This window comes from Tinamus guttatus, unplaced genomic scaffold (assembly GCF_059628265.1).
Source record: "Tinamus guttatus ecotype Peru unplaced genomic scaffold, ASM5962826v1 Tinamus_guttatus_pri_ptg000236l, whole genome shotgun sequence".
Taxonomy (NCBI): domain Eukaryota; kingdom Metazoa; phylum Chordata; class Aves; order Tinamiformes; family Tinamidae; genus Tinamus; species Tinamus guttatus.
Window position 1 is genome coordinate 181,952 of NW_028288770.1, and position 23,882 is coordinate 205,833.

Below are 23,882 nucleotides of genomic sequence, written 5' to 3' on the forward strand. Positions count from 1 at the left end.
CCTGCACACGCAGGGTCACCTAGAGCACGTGGCACAGGGTGGCATCCAGGCGGGTTTTGAAGATCTCCAGAGAAGGAGACTCCACAACCTCTCTGGTTGTGGACAGAGCCCTGGACAGCCTGTTCCAGGGCTCTGACACCCTCACAGGAAAGAAGTTCTTCCTCACATGGAGATGGAACTGCCTGTGTTTCAATTTGTACCCATTACCCTTGTCCTGTCACCAGCCACCACAGAGAAGAGCCTGGTTCCATCCTCCCTACAGTCACCCATCAGGTACTTCAACATGTTGATCAGATCTCCTCTCCGTCTTCTCTTCTCCATTAAAACACGGTGCAATTACCCACATTTGGAGGGAGGAGGAAATATATGGTCAAAACTCTTTCATACAATTTCTTAAAAAAAAGGTGCAGAATTACACTTCCATTTTAGAGAAAAGGTGGGAAGGGGCTCAGTCAACATCTAAAGCTGTTATGCCATAATTTGTTCATCAGCAAGTAAAAATCCTGGTTTATCTTGCAACTTGACATCTGCTATTCAGGTGCCAAGGAAATATGTTAAGAAAAAAAAAATGTATGCTGAATGAAATCAGCATTTAAGTCTATGCAAAATTTACTTCAAGTAGTTTAATGCTCTTTTCATGAAGAGCAGAAGGAACATAGTGAATATGCTACTCACTTTAGAAAGGCCTCATTCACAGCCTCAAGGAACTCTGAACTGAGAACTTCCTGTGATGCACTTCCATGGCACAGAAGCAGAGTTTCCAGCAATGGAGTTAGATCGGGCAAAGTAATCAGAGGGACACAGGAAAGGGAGATCTCATTCAAACGACTGGCTGATACTCTGAGAGGAAAATAAAATAAAACAGTTCCTATTTTAGAAAAGTCAAAACTTTAACTTCTAAAGCTATCAAGGAAAAAGAAAAAGATTAAATTAATTACAGAAGGTTAAGTGTAAGAAATATGCAGCTAGCTGTATAAAGATTATTTATGGGAATGAGTATTGTGTTATTATTACATATTGTCTGGAGAATCTCGAAAGGAAGCCAAATAAAACTTCGCTATTTTAGTGCTCAAGGCAAATCATATGAGGGACTTGAACCAAATTCTTAAAAACAGCTAGGTGTTTATTAATTACACCCTTTCTAACAGGAATGTGTCACCCTTTCCAAGAAAGCACCATGCAAGAGCAGGGTAGACTACAGTTTCATAACTCCCATAGAGGTTTGCTAAAATCTAGAAAGGATAACCTAGCTGGTTTTAAGGCCACTTATAGTTTTCCTTCAACTTTCTCTCCCCTTTTAATACAAATTGTTTTTGTGGACAAAATAGTACAAATCCTGCTCTCTTCAAGTCTTCACAGAAAAAAATATTTCTCTTAGGTAGCTGAAGGCATATATAACACTTTTGGCTCTTAATACATGGAACATCACTTGATCTGTTTGTTAAAACTGCATTTTTAGAAATGATTCAAGATGGTGAATTAGTGTGCCATAAGACAAATAATAGAAAAATCAATTACAAGCATATTCTTGAAACATGGAACCTCTGAAATATACAAATCAAGGGAAGCAGCATGAACCATGAGATTAAATTTACTAAAGTATAAGCACAAGTTTTCCAGAGTATACAGAGGTTCTAGATGCAGTTTAAAGAGGAAGACATTTAAGACTAACAACTCTTAAATATTGTATTCCAGCAAATTTGTTTTAGGTTGTCTGTTGAATTGTTGCAAATTACTCCTCATTGCACTGATTGCTAAAAGGGGCACATGTTACCAAGAATCAAAAATATTTTTATTCAGATTTATTTTTAATTCTATAAGAAAGACTATTCTTATATTAAAACTTAATAATCTTCAAACTATTCTTCGAAAATATTATGCTCACTGTGTGCAATGAGTTTGCACAGGTGTTTTGTTATCCATATTGTTGCAAGTGTCACTGAAAGCAGAATGAGACAACGTGCATCTCCAACTACAAACTACATCTGTCTGTGCAAATTGTATAAAGAGCCATAACAACTTCTACCCTCAAAATTCATCAGGATTTCTAAGTTTTCCTGTTTTTCTGGTAGAAATAAAAATTATTTTTGGCTAAAAGTCCTGTATAAAATAGTATCATTAACTATTTCAGCCCTCCTTCACCCTAATCTATAGAGTGCAGTTTTTGTTTTCTGCAGTAAAAAGAAAGCTGGGCTACAGCAAGTGCAATGCTAACGTAATCTAAATGAACTCAGATCATTTGCTCTATCTTGTGCTGACATCTAGCTGAAGCACAAAAGGAAGAACAGAGATAACCTAAACAAGAAAAAGAAAAGAGTGTTAAAAAGCACCAAACAAGGAACTTGTTTGCAATGCAACTCCTTCAGATAGTGAAAGGTTGTTCAAGCTAATACCCCATCTCAAATGGTAGCAACTCACACTTTCTATGTAGGTAACTACATCCTCCAAAACCTGGTCTCCTTTTGCCAGTTAAACTATGCTAATATGCTTAAAACTATCAAGAAATTCCGCCAAAGAGAAGAAAGCCAGTTTATTTTCTTTCCTGTAATGTTTAAGGCCAGGAAACATCACACAAGCAATAAAATTCATTTAATTGGTGTGCACAGCTTTGACTTGAAGACCAACTGAGCAAGCAGAGGAGAATCATACAAGCAATTCAAAGAATAGGCAGACTTTGGGTACATTTATATAAAAATATCTATCTCTATTTTGGCAGGGGGAGAAAGAACAGCTGGAATATACTTAATCTACTTGCAATCAAAGATCATGATAAACGTATTGATTTTTGAAGTATTTATGAAAAGTTCATCAAGTTTTATCAAGAGTTTTCAAGAAATCAAACAATACTGTGGATATACAGTGAGAAGGCCCAATTGTATCTGAAATAGTGAGGACATTAGCACTAGACCTTTTTTTATTCATCACAGATTTTGGCACTACAGTTCATACATCTCACTTTCTCAGTCCTGTCATCTAATTCACAGTAGTACCACAACTCAGGGAACTAAGGGTAAGCAAACTGTGAGAACTTATTTAAATAAGCACAGTCATATTTTATTAGTAACAACTGCAGGATAATTGCTATTGAATCACATGAAACTATTGCTCACACACATAAGGAGAAACTTCCTTCGAAAAAAAGCGCTTTGCTTTTTCTTTATAGTAACTATATCACGACTATCATGTGAGTATAACATCTTCTATGAAGCACAACTTAACACACTTGTCAACATATGAAATTTTCTAAACACTTGACCACACAAAACTTTCCAACTGATGCCTAAATACTTACATGACGAAGGCTGTAAAAAGGTTCTCACTGAACTGTAATGACCCAAACCAAAACATATCAAAATGATGTTTAGATAACACCTACCTCCCTTGAATGTTAAGTCCATTAAACTGATTACCTCTGAGTTCTGTCACTAGTGATGAGACCATCTGTTAAATAAACCAAATGATATTAAAATACACACACTGCAAATAAGCAGACATCAGTTGCATTGTTCTTCATGAGAGTAATGCCTTTGGCAATTAGTAATATTCCTTGTCCACTCAGTTTTATTTTTTAATTTTTAAATTATTTGTGCCAAATCAAAGCTTTCCAGATCACAGAACAGATAAACTACACTGCAAAACCTTTTGTGAACACCCATAATATATCTTTCCTATATGGCAACTAGAAAGCAAATAATTCAGCTCTGCCTCCTCAAAAGTTGAATGTTTTGGAAGAGTGTTATTAATAATTTTTATACGCCTGATGTAATGATTACATTAGATATTATGAAATACTATTCATATTCCATATTATGAAGTACTATTCCCATGATTTTATATAGTAAAAGACAATTTTCCAAATTCTTAGGGCTCATTTATCATTTATAATGCAGCACATACAGCCAAAAAGATTCCAAAACTTACATTCTAACATGCAGGATAATAGATATTAATTTTACTACACAGTGAGAGAAAAAAAATGCTAAGACAGATTTTTTTGTTTGTTTGTTACAACACAACAGCAATAAGTATTTTAGCAATATGCATAACAGCATAATGTAATCAAATTTTTTTTCCTTTGTCTGTAGAGATCTCCCATTTCATTTTCTCCCTTAAAAGGCTCTAAGAGTAACTGAGGTAAGAAAAGATAAACGAATTTCAGTTCCTGTTCCTTATAACAATGACAACTCCATGGATGTGCTTATAGACGGCTGATTTATTATTAACAAAATCTCAATTGCACAAAATACTTACATTTTTAACCAAGTGAGAATAATAATCTGCTGATGTGTAGCCAAGAGCTGAAATAAATGAACTGGTCCCAGCTTCATTACTTTCCCATTTAGAAGAAGAAAGGAGATGGCAGAGCAAACTCTGGAAGAAATCAATTTAAATGAAGTTTTTTTACTTAAAAGAAAAGAGTTTGAGGGCATAACACACCTTGTAAAAATAAGCAGTTGCTACTGACCTCTGCCTGGTAAGATCTTTTGATGGACTGTAGACATTTTACACTACCTGATCAATCTACAAGTACTCACATCTCCTTTCAATCACAAGGAGAATGCTTCTGATGCTTACCATCAGATATGCCACATGCTCCATAGGATTCCAGCACTTCTGGAAAGCAGAGAGCACTGTGCCAGAAACAGCCAGACCCTGAGGCAGGTATCAACTCTCTGGGGACCATTTCAGTCTGATACTATATAGCACAGGGACATAAACATTGCTGCATAGCAGAAAAGTGCAGGTAGAAACACTCTGATCAGCAAGAGTAAGCAAGAAGTTAATATTTACTTTTCAAAGTACTCCTTCAAGATGCCCCAGGATTCTGGACGTTACTCAGGATGTGGTATTATAATTTGATTTCCTCCATAAAAGACAATGACGACTCTTTAGTTTGACATTTGCTTCTGTAACAATTTCATTACTAAATCCCTTAAGCCATATTTCAAAAAAAAACAACCTCTTTGTAAATACATCATCAAAAAAAAAGCAATACTTGATAATAAATTTACTGTAAAACTAAAGTGAAATTAACACACTGATTGTACCCAAACATAGAAAGATTCTGAACACTGGTTTCCTGCTTTGTCAATACTCCAGCACTATACCACCAGCTATGGTGTCATTTGTGGATATCTTAACACGCCAGCTTCCCCAGTGTGAACTAGTTTATGAAAACTAATTGTATGAAATTGACAGTATTTGGGTTTTTTTTTGCACCTTACTATCATAACTGATCTGAGGTAGTTATATGTTGCTTATCAACTCATAAATGCTTCATAAAATCTAGGCAATTTTCTTTCTTCAAGTGCTATGTGCTGATAACAACTACGTTCCAATTTCAAAGGTTCATTTAAGTGTTTTATATATCACTAATACTTAAATAATAAACTAGATTATACCATAGCAGTAAATATGAAATTCTTTGTAATGCTGAAAAAAAACTTCTAAAAATACTTTTTCAAGTGAAGGGAAGTTCAGGTGGAAGCTCCTTGACTTCTACAATCCTAGGAGGTCTTACTGTATTTTTTAAAGAAAAATCCAATCAGACTACAAAAAAATAAAAATAAATAAAGAGAAGAAAACCACACAGTTAGGTCATTTCCTGCCTTCAGAAATCCAAGCCAGACATCTAAATATGCTTTTGCTGGATATCTCTGATCATTACTTCAGAAATACTGAAATCAAACCTATTTCATATTTAATGCATTAATATAAGAGAAATATTAAGTGGAAGCCATACCAAAGGGCTAACCAGTGGAAGCCATACCAAAGGGCTAACAAAAATTACCACTGTCAAAAGAAGTAACAAGAGCAGAAGTTTGGGACGCTTTTTCTTTTAATAACTCTTAAAAGGTTAAATAGATTTTTACTGCCACCTAGTGATTTTGATATAACTAAGGGGAAAGAAAAACACTGTGCTAAGAGTTTCAAAAGACGTAATGTATATGCAGTCTTTACATTCTTAAGAAACTTTAAAAACTTCAAAATGAACAGGCTTCCAGATATGGAGGAGCCCAAAATCTATAAGCTTTACAGTACCCAAATACCCAATCAGATGATGACCGTGGAAACATCTATGATTTTTTTTTCTTGCAAGCAATATTTGTTTCAGCATTTGTGTTCAGAACATTATTAAGATTTCACACTACTAAGAGTCCATACTATTAAGAGTTCCCACAAAATATGAGGATCTAGCAAGTAGAATAAAGGATCACAAAGCTTGTTGAAAGCAAGCTAAAGGAGAAGTTAGCAAGAACAACCCTGGGTATCCCTTTTGCTAGAGATGAGAGGGCTTGAAAACCACAAATGTGAGGCTTGTCAGTGAAAGACTAGCAAAAAGTTTCCACAGTTGCAAACAACAAACACACAAACTTCTGAAAAGCATAAGCTGTGTAGACATGGTACTTAATGACAACAAAGTGAGGGACCAAATTATAAACCCATATATAACTTTAATACTACAAAATGCATTACTTGGCCATCCTTTATGTAACCAGCATTTTCCTTAGGATGAAACTAACCAAATATTCTTTATATGATGATTAATTTCACAATTAGTTTCCTCTCTTCCTCTGCAAGAGTTACAAGAGTTATGGCTACCTTTTCAGTACAGGCAAAGACATGACAAAATGGCTAAATGCTGTAAGAGTTTGGATATGCTTGCAACACTTTTTTTTTTTTGCATTGTTACTCTTTTCTCAGCACTTTATTCCTGCAGGAATTCTGCATATCAGTTATGCTTTACTAACACAGAAAACCTCAGAACAGTCAGAGGGGTGCAGAGAAATAGCAATAAGGAGATACCTTTAAGTCAAGATGAAAAGAATCACTGATTCAATCCTGGAGTTCATCTAGCTCAACCCCCCTGCTCCAGCAGGGTCATCCAGAGCACAAGGGCCGAGTAGAGCGGCAGGATCAGCTCCCCCAACCTGCTGGTAACACTCTTTCTCATGCGCCCAAGGAGACCACTGGCCTTCTTGGCCACAAGGGTACGTTGCTGACTCATGGGTCACTTTCTTGACCACCAGGACCAGTCCCTGCCTGCAGAGCTGCTTTCCAGCTAGTCCTGCTGGTGGTGTTCCTCCCTAGGCGCAGGACCCGGCACTTGTCTGTGTAGAAACTCCTGAGGTTCCTCTCTGCCCATCTCTGCAGCCTGTCCAGCTCTCTGAAGAGCAGCACAGCCCTGGGGGTATCGATTACACCTCCCAGTTTGGTATCATCTGCAAACTTGCTGAGGGAGCACTCTGTCCCTTCATCGAGGTCACTGATGAATCAATCAAAAAGGATTGGACCCAGTACTGACTCTTGAGGGTCACCACTAGCTACAGGCCTCCAACTAGCCTCTGGGCCACTGATGACAACCCTCTGAGTTCTGACACCCAACCAGTTCTCAGTCCACCTCACTGGCCACTCATCTAACCCACTCTTCCTGAGTTTGCCCATGAGGATGGGAAACAATGTCAAAATCCTTGCTGAAGCTAAGGTAGACACCACCCACTGCTCTCCCCTCACCTACTCAGCCAGTCACTTCATCACAGGCCATCGGATTGGTTAAACAGGATTTTCCCTTGGTGAATCCATACTGACTACTCCGGATCACCTTCTTGCACTCCTCACACTTAGAGATGGCAACCAGGATGAGCTGTTCCATATCCTTTCCAGGGATGGAGATGAGGCTGACTAGTGTGTAGCTGCTTGAATCCTAACTCTTGCCCTTATGAAGATTGTCGAGACATTGGCAGAAAAGAAAGCATTTTGCATCTCAGTTCTAACTGCAAGAGAATAAATACATCCATCCACATGGCCTTGGAACACAGTTCTATGACACAGTCTTGGGGAGCTTGAGAAGGAATTAATAAATTTTCAAAAACCCTTGAAAAAGATCAACTTCATAAATCAAGCTTTCCCTATTTTATTGATGCAATTTGTATCAAGTAATATGGTAGTTAACCTGTAGTAATATTCCCCACTGCACTGGAATTTCTAATCATTCTTGAAAAAACAGATAATCCTGAAAGGATTTTCTTAAAATATGAAATTAACTCTTTTACCTGTGTAACACATTGTGTACTGTAGTTAAAATACGCGGTTACAATTGTAGTTACAATATATTCCACTCATTGTAAGGGGAGCTGATTACTTAGTATTACTCCTCTAATCTATGGTATGGCTATATGGCTACCCCGATTCACTTTATCAAGGAAAATGAAAAGAATGGATACAGAAAACAGCAACTACTGCCCAAGAATGTAAATGTATAAAATGATGCACTATGTTCCATACAGCCTTACCTAATCTGAGCTAAGCAACTGAAAAACATTTCCTACATACCACTTTCCAATTAAGATATCCACCTATTTACTTGCTCCTCTTTAAGTAGTGAAAGCTGAATACCAATGTGCTATAAGGGCCTTTCTGAATTACTCTACAAAATTTGTTTGTCAAACTGTCCCCTGAAATACAGACTTTAGTAAAAGTCTGCGTGACATTTTCCAGAAGAGAATTTACACCTTGTTGAGATATGCAGAGCAGCACTGGGCAGGTACCAACTTGTGTTCACAATCCCAGCAAGGAAAATAAAAAGTTTTGGTCTTTTAACATTGCCCTTATTAAAAAGACATCCAAACAAATTAAAGATTTTTCCCCCGTCTTTCTTAACTGTTAATATCCTCCTTCTTATGTCCAGGGGACTGGGAGCACCATAATTAAAGGTACAATTAATCTGAAATCAAACATCAGCACAGAAGTAGCACTTGTTTTTTTATTATAGTACTAAATAATAAATTTTATACTAGAAAACGTATTTGCGCAAGATTTTGGAATTTATGACACAGTTTCAAAGACACTCCAGAAGAACCGAATAAATCAATTTGTTTCTGAAAACTTCTCAACACATCTCTCTCTAAATAACTTATGATTCTGAATGTCTTTAAAAGTAGATTTTAAAGCTAAGACAGACAATACATTTTAGAGAGCAGAAGAGAAAGATGGCTTCACTGGGACGAGCCTATCAAACCCAACACCAGTTAAGACTTGCCAAGGACACAACTCTTTTCTTACTGCCAAGCTGGCTAAGCCAGAGAAAGTGACAGGTAGAGACACATATATCTGTAACTTATCCTAAAGGATGTTTCTATCTAAGATCATTAATAATATTTTGCTGAAAATTACGATCCACGTGAAATTGTTGAAATTCATATAGAAAGGATACACAAGTGTAAACCTCAGTTATCTGATCAGAGAATGTCCTTTTTTTTTTTTTTTCCATTTGTTAGACAGGAACTAGATCCCCTCAACCATATTAAGAAAAACAAGGTAAAACAGGAAAAAAAAAATCAGACGAACATTAGAACCATTTCCTCTTTGCATTTTATCAGATTTTGGAATGAAGATATTTTGGACGATAATGGTTACAAGAGGCTGTATGTCCATTCTAGTCTAACGGGCTCCATTTGCAATCAGATGGTCCATTACTTTCAACAGAGTTTACAAGGCAGGAGATTTTATTTGCAGCCTGACTTTGAAAGTATTTTGAAGTTACACATACAATTACAATACTAGTGATAAATTTGATTAATACTATTTTCCATCTTATTTAAAAAAGAAAAAGAAAGAAAGAAATCTCTAAAATGGGTACTCTTTCTCCCTCCTTTAAGTGGGTAGCATTCTAAATTCCGAATTTGCTTACCAAGTCATTTGACCAACCTCCTCAGAAGACAATGTAAAAACATTTCTCTGATCTGGTTAAATATCAATTAATTCACAGGGCTATTTTTCCACATTTTCGTTTGTTAGCTTTCAGAGGCATAATGCAAAACAAATTCCTGAAGACACTTTTTGGTTGCTATTTCTTAAAAATTCCCCCTGAAGGTTACAAGTTTTATGGCATCACCTAGCATCTAAATTAAATGATCAGCAATAAAACACAACCTTGTCTGGTATTTTAGAACCTTCTTCCTCTGAAATAAACAGTCAGACCAGGAGAACTAGGGTGGTTAAGCCTGTAAATGACGAGGACGCCTGCTCATTCACAGAATGTCTCAACAACTACTGTTTACATAACCAGTTCCGAGAGTAGGACGCTGACATAACACAATTCATATTATTTCCACACACTGATCCAATCATAACAAACTCTGCAGCTTTTAATTATACTCAGAGGGCCTCTTGCTCACTAGTTTCTCAGCTCCAGGAAAGAGAGAAAATAAGTTTTCCACAAACCAAAACCAAAATGCAAAAGAAAATATGGTGGCAGAAACATCATGCACATTTAAACATAATGTAGCTTTCAAATTGTTATTTTAGTCTGTAAATTTTTCTTTTCCTCAATGCTTTATAAAAGTCTCAGGATTCGACTTAGGTATGGGGAAATGATATTAGCATATATTTGTTAACAACCAAAGTATTTTCAGTATGTGAGTGCATTTTACAAGCTAGTAAAAAATTTCTTTAACTAGTAACCATCATCAATACACCTAATTAAATTCTCCAAATTCTCCTTTAAAATTCAAGTTATGTTTAAAGTACATTTTAAATAGGCCAAAGTGTTATAGTAACACATTCACATTTCAATGATTAAATAGTTAGCACAACCTGCCTGTTTACAAAATTGAGCCTTTTACAGTAACCACTCAAAACCTTTGCATAAACGAATCACTTCAACTTAACTTTAAGAAAGCTGAGAATATCCTTCAGTAATTTCCTGGATCAGGGCCAAAGTGCCTAATCATGTGGAGGGGAGAGATTTTCTTCCTAGAAACATTTACTGTCAGGAAATGTTTTTGTTTCTGCCCAGTTTATGGATACACATTCTTTGCATTTATGGGATGTTTTTCATTAGCTAAATTCTATACCAGCACATTAAATATATTTTTTGGTCACAACTGCATATTTTGTATTTATTAGAGCCTCTTGCTTTTCTCCTTATTTACTTAGAATGACGATCTGCTATTTGCCCACCACTGACAACCATGAAAGGCTAGTCGACAGTAAACAAATTACTTTCAAATTATCTGCTAAATATTCCTAAACAGATAAGGCTCCTGACATTTCAGAGCAAGACCAAGTTACAGAACACCTAAAGCTGGTAAAATGAGTTAGCACTACTTCAGGGTTAAAAAAAAATCAAGAAAAAAAAAAGAAAAAAAAATCAATCCAACAAATAGCATTCTTTCACAAAAGTAATACTGCCAGATGCACTGTCTGCATTGCTTTCCTGTACTCACAGGTAAAGCCAGATTCTATGAAGTTCTCTGTGCTGCACCAGAACAAAAAAGCACTTACTCCCATCCTTTATTTCAAGCACACAGGCACTTACCTTCAGTCAGTGTTTGTAGCACTCAAAAAGTGCTACAAACAAACTGCTCAAAAGCTCCAGGCAAAGCCTTGAAGTATCTTAAATAAATTCAGTTTTCTTAATGTTGCTTTGACTATTGTAATGTGCTCATTAAAAAAGTAACAATGACAAAAACACACAAAAGGAGCATGAACAAATAAGTGTTAGGGATTTTATTTTGCAGTTTTGCATTTTGCTGCTAAAAAAGCTCAACTGCCAAAAAATACGATTGATGTGCTTTTCCTTTGAAATTAATCTGTGCTCCATTACTTTGCAGAAACATTCAGGTTTTTTTTTAAAAGACTAGAATCATCGTTTACCTCTATCTCTTAAAATGGAAAAAACGTATTACACACTTTTATACAATTCAAAGTAAACCTGATCCCAATTTCCAAATGGTATGCAGTAAAGGAAAATTATGGGGGTGGAGAAGGAAAACTGTGCTGTTATTCTCCCACCAATTCAAGCTCCGTTAACTTCTATGAAAATAATACAGTAAAAACAAGTTGTACTACTGCTGTGGCTAAGACCACACAACTTTTTAAGGGATATGTTCCAAAGCCTAGGTTGCATCTGCAAGCCACTGGCAAGCACTTGGAAAATATAAGAAAAAAAAATCTAAAGAATTGTGGACCTGGAAAGCCTTGAGTCTACATTTGACCTCAAACAGAAAAGTCAGTTTCAACTCTCCTTTTATTTCCCCCTTACTCCAGGAAAAAAAAAAAAAAAAAAAAAAAAAAAAAGCGCTTACTTTTTGTACTAAAAAGGAAATACTTCTGTTGCTGAAATAAAACACACATTTACACTAATTTACAAAAGCAAATTCAATAGCTTTACCAAACCGTAAATCTCTTTAGTTTAAGCTCTCTAGTTGAACTCCAGAGATTTAAAATTAATTTTCCTCTTCCCCACTTCTCCCACAATTTTCAAAAGTCAAGATATGAGCTTCCCCACACAAGAATTCTCTAAATAAAATACTCTTCTAAAATAAAAAAAGATGAATGTATTTAAGTTTCGAAAGACTGATCATATCATAAAATTGTTTCACATTTTATTTTAAAGCTGTGGAAAGTAAAACTTCCAGACAAAAATGATCCCAAATTTATGTTGAAGAAAAACATTCGCCCAATGTTAGGTTTTTATGCTTCAAGTAGGTACACAGCGGAAATTCCCAAAGATCATCTAACCTAGGTTGATATTGAGAGATTATTTTAAATCATACCCATTCACCTGTCCTCGCTCAAACACTGTATACCTAGACACTGAAACAGAAACTCATGCAAGTTCTATGTACCAAAAGAGATTAATGTTTTAAAAATGATGTATATAAATTCTGATTAAAATCTGAGTTGGTTTTGGACTTCATAATTATCAAATTGTTAAAAGTTTAAGGGGAGAAAAGTATACATAGCAGTTAGTATATATACAAAAAAGAACACAAAATACACATCGATGACACTACAACTGCTCTACTACTAATTATGCTAGGTTGAACAAAAATACCTAATGTCAATTCTATTTCTTTAAATTGAGACTTTTTTTTTCCTGTCAGTGTCAGTGACAAACCATTATTCTTTACTAGAGCCACCTGGCACTAGTAAAATGCTTTGAGAAATATCAGCTGGTTAACAAATTGTGACATCGGCTGTTCAAGCTCAAGTGGCCTCCCAGGAAAGCAGAATCGTTGGTTTCTCATTTTGGTCTTTGAGAGACTTAGCTTTAGTTTATTTTGACCTCAAAGTCATGAAAGTATTTATAGTCACACTAGCCTAGCATTGCTCAACAATTATCTATTTGAAAATGAAGAACAGAGGCCTCTTTTCTCCCAGCTCATTCATACTATGTTTTATGATTCTTACTTGTAACCAGAAGATGTTGAGAAAGGTAAATATTGCAAATACTTATCTGCTACCAGTGCAGTTAACTATAGGTAGATAAAGAAAGCCAATTCACAAAAGGACTAATGGGAAAGTTAACAAACAACTTCGTTATACGTTATAATTTAGGTGTGCAATCTTTAGTAGGTTAAGAACAATCAAGGATTCCTGTCAGAAGACTTTTAAAAAAAAAAAACAGCAAGTGTGAGAACCACCAGGAAACTCAGTAAAACTTCAGGACAATAAGCATCAGAAGTTATATGTTGTGTATAAATACCCATCTTTGTTCTTACGTGTTTTCTCACTTTATTAAACTTAGCCAGTTCCAATTCTTTTTTGTATGAATATTTTGTATATTTTGTATGGACATTTTAAACTTTCAATAGGAAAAGGTGTTGAAGACGTAGTCAGCTTTATGAAAAACACATGACAAGCAGAAATTAAACTGAAGTCAGAAAAGTCTTCATATTATAGATCTACCAAGACTAAATACATCAGATACATAAAAAAGATTAATATATGTTTGCACAAATAAAATCCAGAGACAACAATCTATGGCATTCCTTCCCTTCACAAGCATTAAATGTTACCCAAATGTCCAACAGTTATCAACACCAAAGCATCCTTTGTACAGATGATGCACATAAGATATCGCACTGCTAGTCTTACTCTTCACAATTCAGCAATCTGCAAGAAGTAAAAGCCCTTAATGTTTCATGAATCCTGGAAGAGATCATAACCTTCTTAAGGTATTCTTGGGAGAAGTTACTCACTAGAGCGGTGCACACTCAAACAGCTGGTGCAGCTTCCAAGGCAAACTTGTTATACAACGGCTCCAAAATCACCTCACCTCTGACTCACATATTTTGTATATGCACATGATGGGTACCTGAGGGGTTGGAAGAGAGGGACAGTAGCTCCAGGGAGACTGTTTTTTTACCCTGGTACCTGGGACACTAACAAATGGCACAAAAGAATAAGGAAACTGCCTTTATCACTCATTACTCCCTCGGGGCACATTGCAAAGCAGGCAGACTTGATCCTCAAGCTGAATTTTAACTAGCAACTTAAAAGCTGAAGGGTCCCATATCACATTAGAAATCCATCAAGTCACTGAGTCCTAATCAATGATGTCAGGTCTTAGAAGCATGCATATATATCATCTAAAAGGCTTTTGTTTTCTGGTTTGATTCAAGGCTAATGTCTGAATTTTAACTGTCAGTTATCCTGTGAAAAGGCTAAGACACTATATTTAAGCTTTATTTTAAGCATTTATTTGAACTTAAATTACTTCATTCCAGATATGCTTAAACACAGTGTAAAAACACACCCATCAAAACATATCCTGTCATATAATAAAATTGCAGTATTTGTAATCAACTGATAAAAGTATTTGCAGGACACCAAGTTTAGTATCACCATTTTAATCTATTTCATGAAATTCAAGACTCCAGGTCAGTAGAAGTTAAACATTAAGGAGACAAAATAAGCTTCCAAAGCAGTAAATTGGCTGCCAGGTACAAAAAAACAAGTTCCTCATTATTTCTGGGGGAAGGAAAAAAAAAAGTGCAGTGCTAATCACTAAAGCGACAATAAATTTTGGGGGAAAAAACATTAAAGTAATACTGAATACCAAATGGAAAACAAATTGGGAGGAGTCACAAGCAAGGAAAGGAAGATAAAGGGTTCTTTCTTGTGAGGGTGACAGAGCCCTGGAACAGGCTGCCCAGAGAGGTTGTGGAGTCTCCTTCTCTGGAGATCTTCCAAACCCGCTTGGACGCAGTCCTGTGCCACGTGCTCTAGGTGACCCTGCGTGTGCAGGGGGGTTGGACTACACGATCTCTAGAGGTCCCTTCCAACCTCAACCATTCTGTGATTCTGTGAAAGGGTTTAAAAAATGATTAAACATTTTATTGCACTTAATGTGATGGTCTAACACACAAAGAACAAAACATTCTTAGTTTTTAAGATAGCGTATATTTTAAAGGAAATCGCTTTTCGAAGCATCTATGCATTATGTATGGTTTACTCCAAACAGACAAGAAGCATAAATCTGTATGGTTGTGATTGACAAAAGCAGCAGACCAAAGCAGGGGCACAGGGAAGCTATGTCTTCTCAAAAAAAAAAAAAAAAAAAAAAGGTCTGTGGAATGCTGTTTACTTCAGTTCCATTTTACAATCACTGTTACATGGGGAATGGTTTGACTGAAATGTCTGCAGACTGTGACCACCCACACTATGGGAAGCACTATGATTAAAGAGAGCTCTGTGTTCTAGTATCTGCCAGCAAAGTCTGCTCCATGCTGTAATTATTATATTTGCAGTCTTCTTATAATCTATTGCATGTGTTGAAGCAAGTCCCCTACACTGTCCAACAAAAAAAACATTGAACTTGAATAGCAAGTTATTTTTAATATGAACAAATAGCTAGAAAATTGGATACTTTAAATACTGTTCTTTTAAGTTTATGAAAACATTTTGCCCTAAGATATAGCCAGTACCATAACGAAAACAGATCTACCACCAAAACCTTCACTTTAGCTCTCTTATCAGAAGATACAGCCTGACATACCACCCCTCCCCGCCACAATTTTATAATGAACTAAGCCATTACTTTAAGTCTTTAAAGCACAGAAACTATGTGAATTTTGGATTAAGTTTGCATCTAGAGAACACTAAAATATTACAATTCCGTCTGTCACTAAGTGCTTAGGCACACTGAACATTTCCAATAACCCTACCACATAAATATATTAGAAGCTCTCCCTTTCTCTTTAAGGATGGATATTCAATACCCTGCAGTAATAATAACTTTGAAGACAAGACAACCTAAAATCAAAATAAGCAGTAAATCCCTCTGTGGAACATTTAATATCACCTCTTCCTTAAGTATTTTTTAAAAAAGACCTGAAACTTTTTCTCTGTGCACTCTCCTGATGTTGCCTGGTGCAGTAATATCAAAAAAAAAAATAGGCAGTACAATTCTGCCGAAAGAGGCACAATACCTAGCTGTTAGTGCATTCTTCATTTCAACATTTATGAGGCAATCTGCACCATTTCAGCAATTCTTCCAGGTGTTGGCTGCACAGATGCTTCTTTGAAAAGCGCAGATTGTCTGCTGGCTGTAAAGATTAAGTGTTACAACACACAGAGTGGCTGCCACTGCTTAGCAATGGAGGGAAGGCGCACGCACCAAACGAAAACCTGAATAAAAAAATAAATCCAGAACTGGGCGGAAACCCACTTATCTCTGCCCAATCATTTCTATCCACTCCAGACAACTTCCTGAAAAAATGACTTTTGACACTTTGAAATAAACCCTTGATTAGAGTCAAGGCTAAATTCCACATACAGTGACTGAGGAAAAGGACCACAATGACACTGGAAAGACTAAAGGAAAAAATATTTAGAAAAAGTAAATATAGAAAAAAGTGAAGGGGAAGATATAAACATGCTACATACTTTAATTGTCATCAGATGTCTTTCATCTGAAGGAAAACACTAAAGTCTTTGCAGTCATCAAAGTTCCTGATGATTATTTGCACAGGTAAGAGGAGGAATGGCAAATCCTCTTTTCCAAACATACCCAACAGAGCTGCAAGATCCCTAAAACCACAAGACTGAATCTCAGAAAGTGATTAGCTGACGCTGAACCCCTTTGCCTCCAGGACACGTAACATTTTCCATTTTTCTCTGAAAGCATGCGCCCTGGAACACAGACCTCCCTCATCTCACAACTGCTGGGACAAAGTGGCTTCCCCACTCTGTTTTTTCTCCGCTTCTCTCAAACTGACATTCCTTTCTAATTATCTAGTGTTTTACCTATGGCAAAATACTGCAGAGATAATATTACAAAGATAAGAAACACTCTAACGGAATTATTTATTTACTTCAGTTTGAATAATACTAAGTGAATTCTCTCCCCTTAGAGGAAGGGAAAACTAAAGATTCAGACCATGAGCTGTACTAAAACCTCTACTAACCCTTTACATTTTATGACAAATTCTTTCTCCTTTAACTTTCTTAATAACACATAATAGGTAAAGTATGTTTATAATTTTAACTCAAGTATCTCAGTCTAGCTCTTAATCTCACTCTTTCAAAACTGTCTAGATAAGAAGGAAAAAGACAACTCGTTTCTCAGTATGACCTCTAGCAATTCATAAGCCTTTTAATAGACACATGTTACCCATAAATGCCATTAATACATTATCCTTATCTCATAGAGACATCATTTATTGTAAATCCAACACTATTTTAATATTTTTCTGTACCAAACCATCTTGAGGCCCACTTGTTACATGACAAATGCTTTACACTCTTGCTAACTTAATAAAGCAGACTGGATGGATACTGAGGTTCACTGTAATATCTTCATGTTACCTTAAATTTTTGTACCCTAGAAAAATGTGAGCTTTTGGAGTCACTTTTGTAAAGATAAGAGTACTTAAAAGAATTAGATTATATTTGGATTGTTTTTAACATAGCAGGTTCTTTTCTGAAAGCAACATTTTGTGAAATGTTCAGGCAAATAATTAGTCTGTTTTTGTCCAGTATTTTTTCAACCTATGAAATTCAGATTAGGCCCTAAATGAACAGCCCAACTAAGTCTGAACTATATATGAACACAGTATGTAGCAAGCTTCCTAAAAAGATGACAAGTGAGCACAAACTCACATCCACATCTCACCTATGAATATACTGGAATCACTGTCATGTTCAAAACATATCTTCAAATACATCTATATCTCTACTGAAGTTCATAGTGCTAGACAGACAGTGGAAACTGGATGGAAAACCATCTCCTTAAATTCATAATGATGTAATTTATATTAAACAAAGAACATATGCAGCAAAACTTTAAAAAAAGACCTTTATCAAGGTCTCCTTCCCCATTAAATTCATTGTTTTTTCCCAAAAGTACAGAATTAAGTGAAATTATAGTTCACTGAGATGTTCTGTGTTCCAGACATATATTCCCTCAATATTTATAGCCTTCAGCACACATGAAGTGCATCATGCTTTGCCCTCCCATAGGGTACATGGTACCCTTTTAGGGTACATGACCCTAAAAGGGCATATATAGGCTATTATGTTCAATTTCTACAAGAAAGGGGAAGTAAGAAAGGCTACAAAATACACAAAAAAAAATCTCTTTGTTCTTCAGAGAAACTCTTCTCTCTTTTAAATACTTATCTGCATATTCATGCTATAGGAAAATTCAATCTACCAGTGGACCTTGGAGTTATCTTAGAAAGAAACAAGGTCTGTTCTGCCAAGAACAGTACTTTTTCAGGGACCCTCCGATATTATTTGGTAAGAGTTTCAGCAGAACTCCAAGTAATTATGTTATGCTTACTGGATTGAAGCTTGATTTGTGGTATGCCTAGAGCATTTGAATACTTCAGCACTTCCACAGTAAGTCCTAACAGTAAGTCCTGGTAAAAAAAAAATACGGGGGGAAGGATAGAAAACTAGACATGGGAAAGTTCTACAGAAAATAGTTCATCACTGAGACAAAAGACTTGACCTCAGGATAGTCGTGTAAAACAGCCCCAAAGAGAATCCTGGATCTGCAGCTCAAGACCTTGCAGCATAAAGATAGCTTCATGAGATCCAGGAGAAATCACAGACAAGTAGGCTGGATGACTCATGGCATACACCACTACCCAGTTCAAGGAAGATTACGTTTTATCTCTTTTTACTGATAAAAAAATACTTAAGTATTAAGATTATAGTCTAGGCAGGGTGAATCGCAGACAGAGATTATTAACAGCCTTGAGCTCTCTGATGCTAGTACATAAACATTCCTTGACAAGGGAACAAAATTATAAAACAACATGTTAAGTGTGTGAAACCATCTCCCTGTCCAAGATTAGGTGACTATAGCAGCCACTCAGACTAAAGACGCAGAAGGTGAAAATGTTTCCTACTACAGAGGTTACTCACCATCATGGGAAAAGGATATTCCTGCAGGCAGAGAAGCTGTCTGGCTGCACGAAATTTTGAGAAACCCATTCTAAAGACACACTCCCACTGATTTTCCTGAATGGCTGTAAATGGTTTGCTATCATTTCAAGATCAAGAAGTTTGATTTCAAGAATACAAACATTTTGCTAAGTGGGCGAAGATCAATGAAAGAATATGAACAGTCACAGACTCTTCCTTTTGTCAGGCACACAATTTAACCAGCACTCTTCTCCCATTTTTACCATAAGAATATAATTTAAGAACAGTGATATTCTGTCTTTTTGGAAGTAACTGTCATAATAGAAGTAGATTTTCTTAAATCTCTTTCTTAATTCTCTTCTATTTCTCAAACTTGAAATTATTCTACAGTGTTTGTTAGTCAACTTTTCAAAATGTCACACTTAGTAGTGTGACATTAAATAATTAGATTATTAAATAAAGGCAGCTCATAAACTCCCTTCAGAAGACTTTCTGAACATACATGATCTTCTTCCTCTTCCTGTGAACTTCACTGCTTAACATCTTCTCCACAGATACGCTACACCTACTACACAATGATAATTTTGCTTGCCTAATTCCTCATGCAGTTTAGCAGCCATGCTTAAAAAAAAAAAAAAAAAAAAAAAAGCTCAGAACTTCTAATTACATTCTTCTGTTACTGCATTATGTTTTTTTTCTTGCTTTAGTTTGTATTCTTCTGCATCCAGGTTCACGTAACTTCCTATTTTCAAGAACAACTGGCTGCATTTGGATGACTGACTGCTGAACCCAACCCAAATTAGAGTCAAGATGACAAAAGAAAAAATTTTCTTTAGGGAGTGGGCTGAATTTGAAACTATTTGCTTTGATTTTCTAAGAGTAACTATTAAGTTCTGACATTATAAACAAGCTTAATATCTAGCATCCATCACTTTTTGAGAAAAGTCTCTCAGACGTTATCAGATATTCTCTTTTAAAATATTTAAACTCATAATCTTTTGTTGGTTTTAGTTTATGTTCTTTTGAACATAGCCAAAAAATATACCATTCACGTGGCTCTTCGGAGCAACTGTCCCTCAGAAAAGAATTAGTGAATAGTTAGCCTCTCCAACTAGTAACAGAGTATTATTCTTCTGCCTTGGAAGTCTGGGGGGCTTCTCTTGCCCATAGCCCCAGCCACTAGCAAAACTTGAAATCCCATCTAGCATTCCAAGATCTCCACACTCTTTCACCTCCTACCTCGCCTTCCCACTTCAGATTTCATTTTCTGGCAGGTACTGATAAAATCACCACTCCATTTCCCCAAAACATTTTTTTTTTTTGTTTCAACAGGCTGAAGTTTGTTTTTGACAAAACAAATTGCTGACCAACAAAACTCAGACATTACAAGTCAGGTTAAAATCTGCTGATGTCAGCAGATGCCAACATTTTTTTCCAATCCTCATTATAGTCTGAATTTCCATGCACAATTCACCCTTAAATTTGTAAAACCTTTTTTTTAATCTTACATTATTCACACATTGTATTACATAATTACTATTCCCATTGTCTTTAAGTATTCTCCATCTTAAAAAAGTCATTTTACATAGTGTATGCATGTGTATGTGTGCATGCACAGTTTTTGTACTATATGCCTGCAATAAAAATTCATTCAGCCTTCTCTGAAAATAACTGAAAATTATTTTTAAAATATCTAACACTATTTCCAATAATTATCACGGGGAATCTGCCTCTGACTTTTCTGTGGTTTCATACCAAACCAAATAAGGTCCTTCTCAGTCTTTTATATGTCCTTTCAGCTTTGGTGAGCGATTTTCAGCTGTTTAATCTTCATTTACAGTAGATTCTTAATTCTTGTTACTACATGCAACCAAGAAATCTGCCTAGAAGGGAGTGCATTTCAGGCATCCATTTCTTCTGAAAAGAAGAAAGGCCACGTTATGACCATTCGCTTAAGCCTCGACAGCATCTAAATTAACCCACTGATTAATAACTGTGTGTGTTTGTTGACGTATGTATATCTTATGTATGTATATACACGTAATTAGTTAACAAAGACAGTGGCACCTACTGGCATTAAGTTGCACACCTGTTCACAGTTTATTACATTTGACAGGAGCTGCTGTATAATAAAAAGGCTTACTTTTACCAAGGTATTAGAAATAAAAGAATGGATGACTTGTTGTAGTCAGTGTTGCGGACAGAGGTTAGTATCTGCAGCAAATAAATCTTGCAGTCAGCAGCAGGGAAAAAATTAACAGAACAAAGTAAACCATGAGAGCACAAAATCAAATAATACAATGACAATGCACTAGGAACAACAACCAACATCTGAAGCACATACAGAACTCGTCTTTAGCTATCTCCGTCTCTGCTCTGATGTCAGACATAAGGCTCAGTCAAGGAAAGAGTGAAAAAGGGAAGTACAAAAAAACTGCAGTGTCCATTATATTATCTGTAATTTTATAATGGTGGAATAAAAGGGAAGGATAAAAGGGATGGCTCTTTCTTTTTGATTCTTTGTCCTTTTTATTTGCATAATAAATCTTTGACTGTAACAACTTCAAAACCAATAATATTTTCTAAACTACTGGTGCACAGTGTTTAATACAATGCATCCTAGATACCCTTCAGTACAGAAAAAAATAAATACAAAGAATTGGTCATTATCATATCAACAAGTAAAATACAAATAGAATTTTCCCCATCTCAGTAAAAACTAGGGGCAAAAAAAAGACACAAAGCAGTCCAACTACATGCACTATGCATACAGGAAAGTAAAAGGATCATTAAATTTGTCTTTCTATTAGTGAATGTCCTGAGTAACAGCCAGTATTTTGAGGAAGTTCTAACACAGAAGTCTTATTGGTGCAGGTGTCATTAGAGAGCTAAGCCTCAAAATAATGCTAAGCAAACCGGGGAATACAGAATTTAGTTTCTGATTTAGTGACTATATTGTTAAAAGAAATTGCTCATATTCCACTGGAAGAATATTTATGGGAATGTTGGGAAATATATAGCTGTGTACACAAAATAAACACACATATACAAGCATGCAACACAAAGAATGCCATCTACTGGTATGTAAGAATATACTCCACTGTTCAAAAGTTGGTAAAGTTACCACTGTATGTAATAAAATTGTCACCATTATGCACTGTAAAAGACTCTTTCCAGTTTTAAACAATGTCTTCCTTACAGACTCAGGATGCTGAAGTTCAGCAAGTATCTATAAATCATATACCTCTCAAAACAGGCTTCTCTACATAAAAGGCACAGAAAGAAAATATAAAAAATAACTGCTATAATTTTCATTATATTATTCATCTCCCTTTTTCATCTTCCATTCATAAAAGCCATTTTGGATACCTTATAAAAATATGATGAGAATCTCTACGTATCTTGCATAAGACAAGATCCCTCTCAGTTCCTTCTTGTTTTACTGTAATGCCTTACTGTCCTAATTGTGCTAGAAATATACAAAGCTTTTAATAAAACTATTTGCTTCAGAGGTAACTCATTCCAGCCACAATATGCATCAACAGGTTCACACTTCATGCCCTTTTCCCAAGATGACTTCTTTCATTTTATTTTCCCCCCTCAGCTACTTTTCTCAACTTTCTCTTCTCACTCTCTCCCTCAGCATTTTTTCTCTAATACTTCTATTTCAACTTGCAAGAGGCATTATTTGCTTTCCAGAAGTAACTCAGAAAGCTTGCAAACTCCCAGTAAGTCAAAGATGAGCAACTGTTCCCTTGCAGACAAGTAAGTCTCTCAAATATTAAAATTTTAAATAAGTTCAATTTTGAAGAACTCCTAATTTTGTGAAAATGCTTTTTACTTTCTGACTTACTCTGAATATCATTGCCTAAACAAAATACATGTCACTAGATGATTCTCAAAAATGACAAATACAGTAACACTTCATCAGACAGCTGGAGAAGGAAGAACAAGAAACCACTGACAAGTCCAAGTTTGCAGTGAGAAGTAACCAAACATTTAAAGGCAGGTGTAACTGTTCTAAAGAAGGAAATCACAAATGATTTTTTCCTCAAATAGACACCCTTTCAAAGGTGGGGTAATTCATCACAGTAATTCATCACACTCATAATGCGATAAGAATAGCATTTTTACACATTAAGTAAATGCTCTTATATAAAACAAAAACAGTACTACCTAAAAAAAGTAAAGGCCCTAAAAACCCAGTTTGCTTAAAATTCTGGCACAGATTCAGTACTAGGGGTGAAAGGCCACTGCTTCATTAACTGAACCAACTCAATTAAAATTGTAGCTTAATGAAAAAGTCAAGATGATCATAAAAAACCCAGGTCATCCGGAGAACATCACTAAAAAATCTCAAACATCCTGTGCTTAATTGGCAGTAAACTTCTTGATCTGGCCTATTTGAGCAGTGGCAAACCACTGCAAAACACTCTAATACAATTCAAAGATACAAAAGACAGAACTCCATCAAATTTAAACTAAATCAATATATATAACTTAAAAGTACATCAAAAGGTTTGCATGTGGAGGACAGTACGTGCCTTCTTTCTGCAAAATAAGGCTTTCAATTCAGATCTTTTAGTGTGTCCTCCACAGGAAGACGCATTAAAGAGTAAAAAAATGGAATAATTCTAAAAGAAAAGATCCCAAATAGAAGACTGACTTTGACAACATCTTTTGAGATTTGTAACCAAAATTAAGAGACAAAGTTCTTT

The 23,882-nt window shown here is 35.7% G+C and overlaps 1 protein-coding gene across 1 annotated transcript in view; it reads right to left on the bottom strand.

The window, feature by feature from the left end:
• FANCC (FA complementation group C) overlaps window positions 1-23,882 on the bottom strand; it is a 56,232-nt gene that overhangs the window by 20,511 nt on the left and 11,839 nt on the right. The window contains exons 4-6 of the mRNA XM_088525672.1: window positions 4,252-4,371; window positions 3,377-3,441; window positions 676-840 (exon numbers count right to left, since the gene is read on the bottom strand). Coding sequence (XP_088381798.1) covers window positions 676-840; window positions 3,377-3,441; window positions 4,252-4,371 — 350 coding nt within the window. The remainder of the gene's footprint in view (window positions 1-675; window positions 841-3,376; window positions 3,442-4,251; window positions 4,372-23,882) is intronic.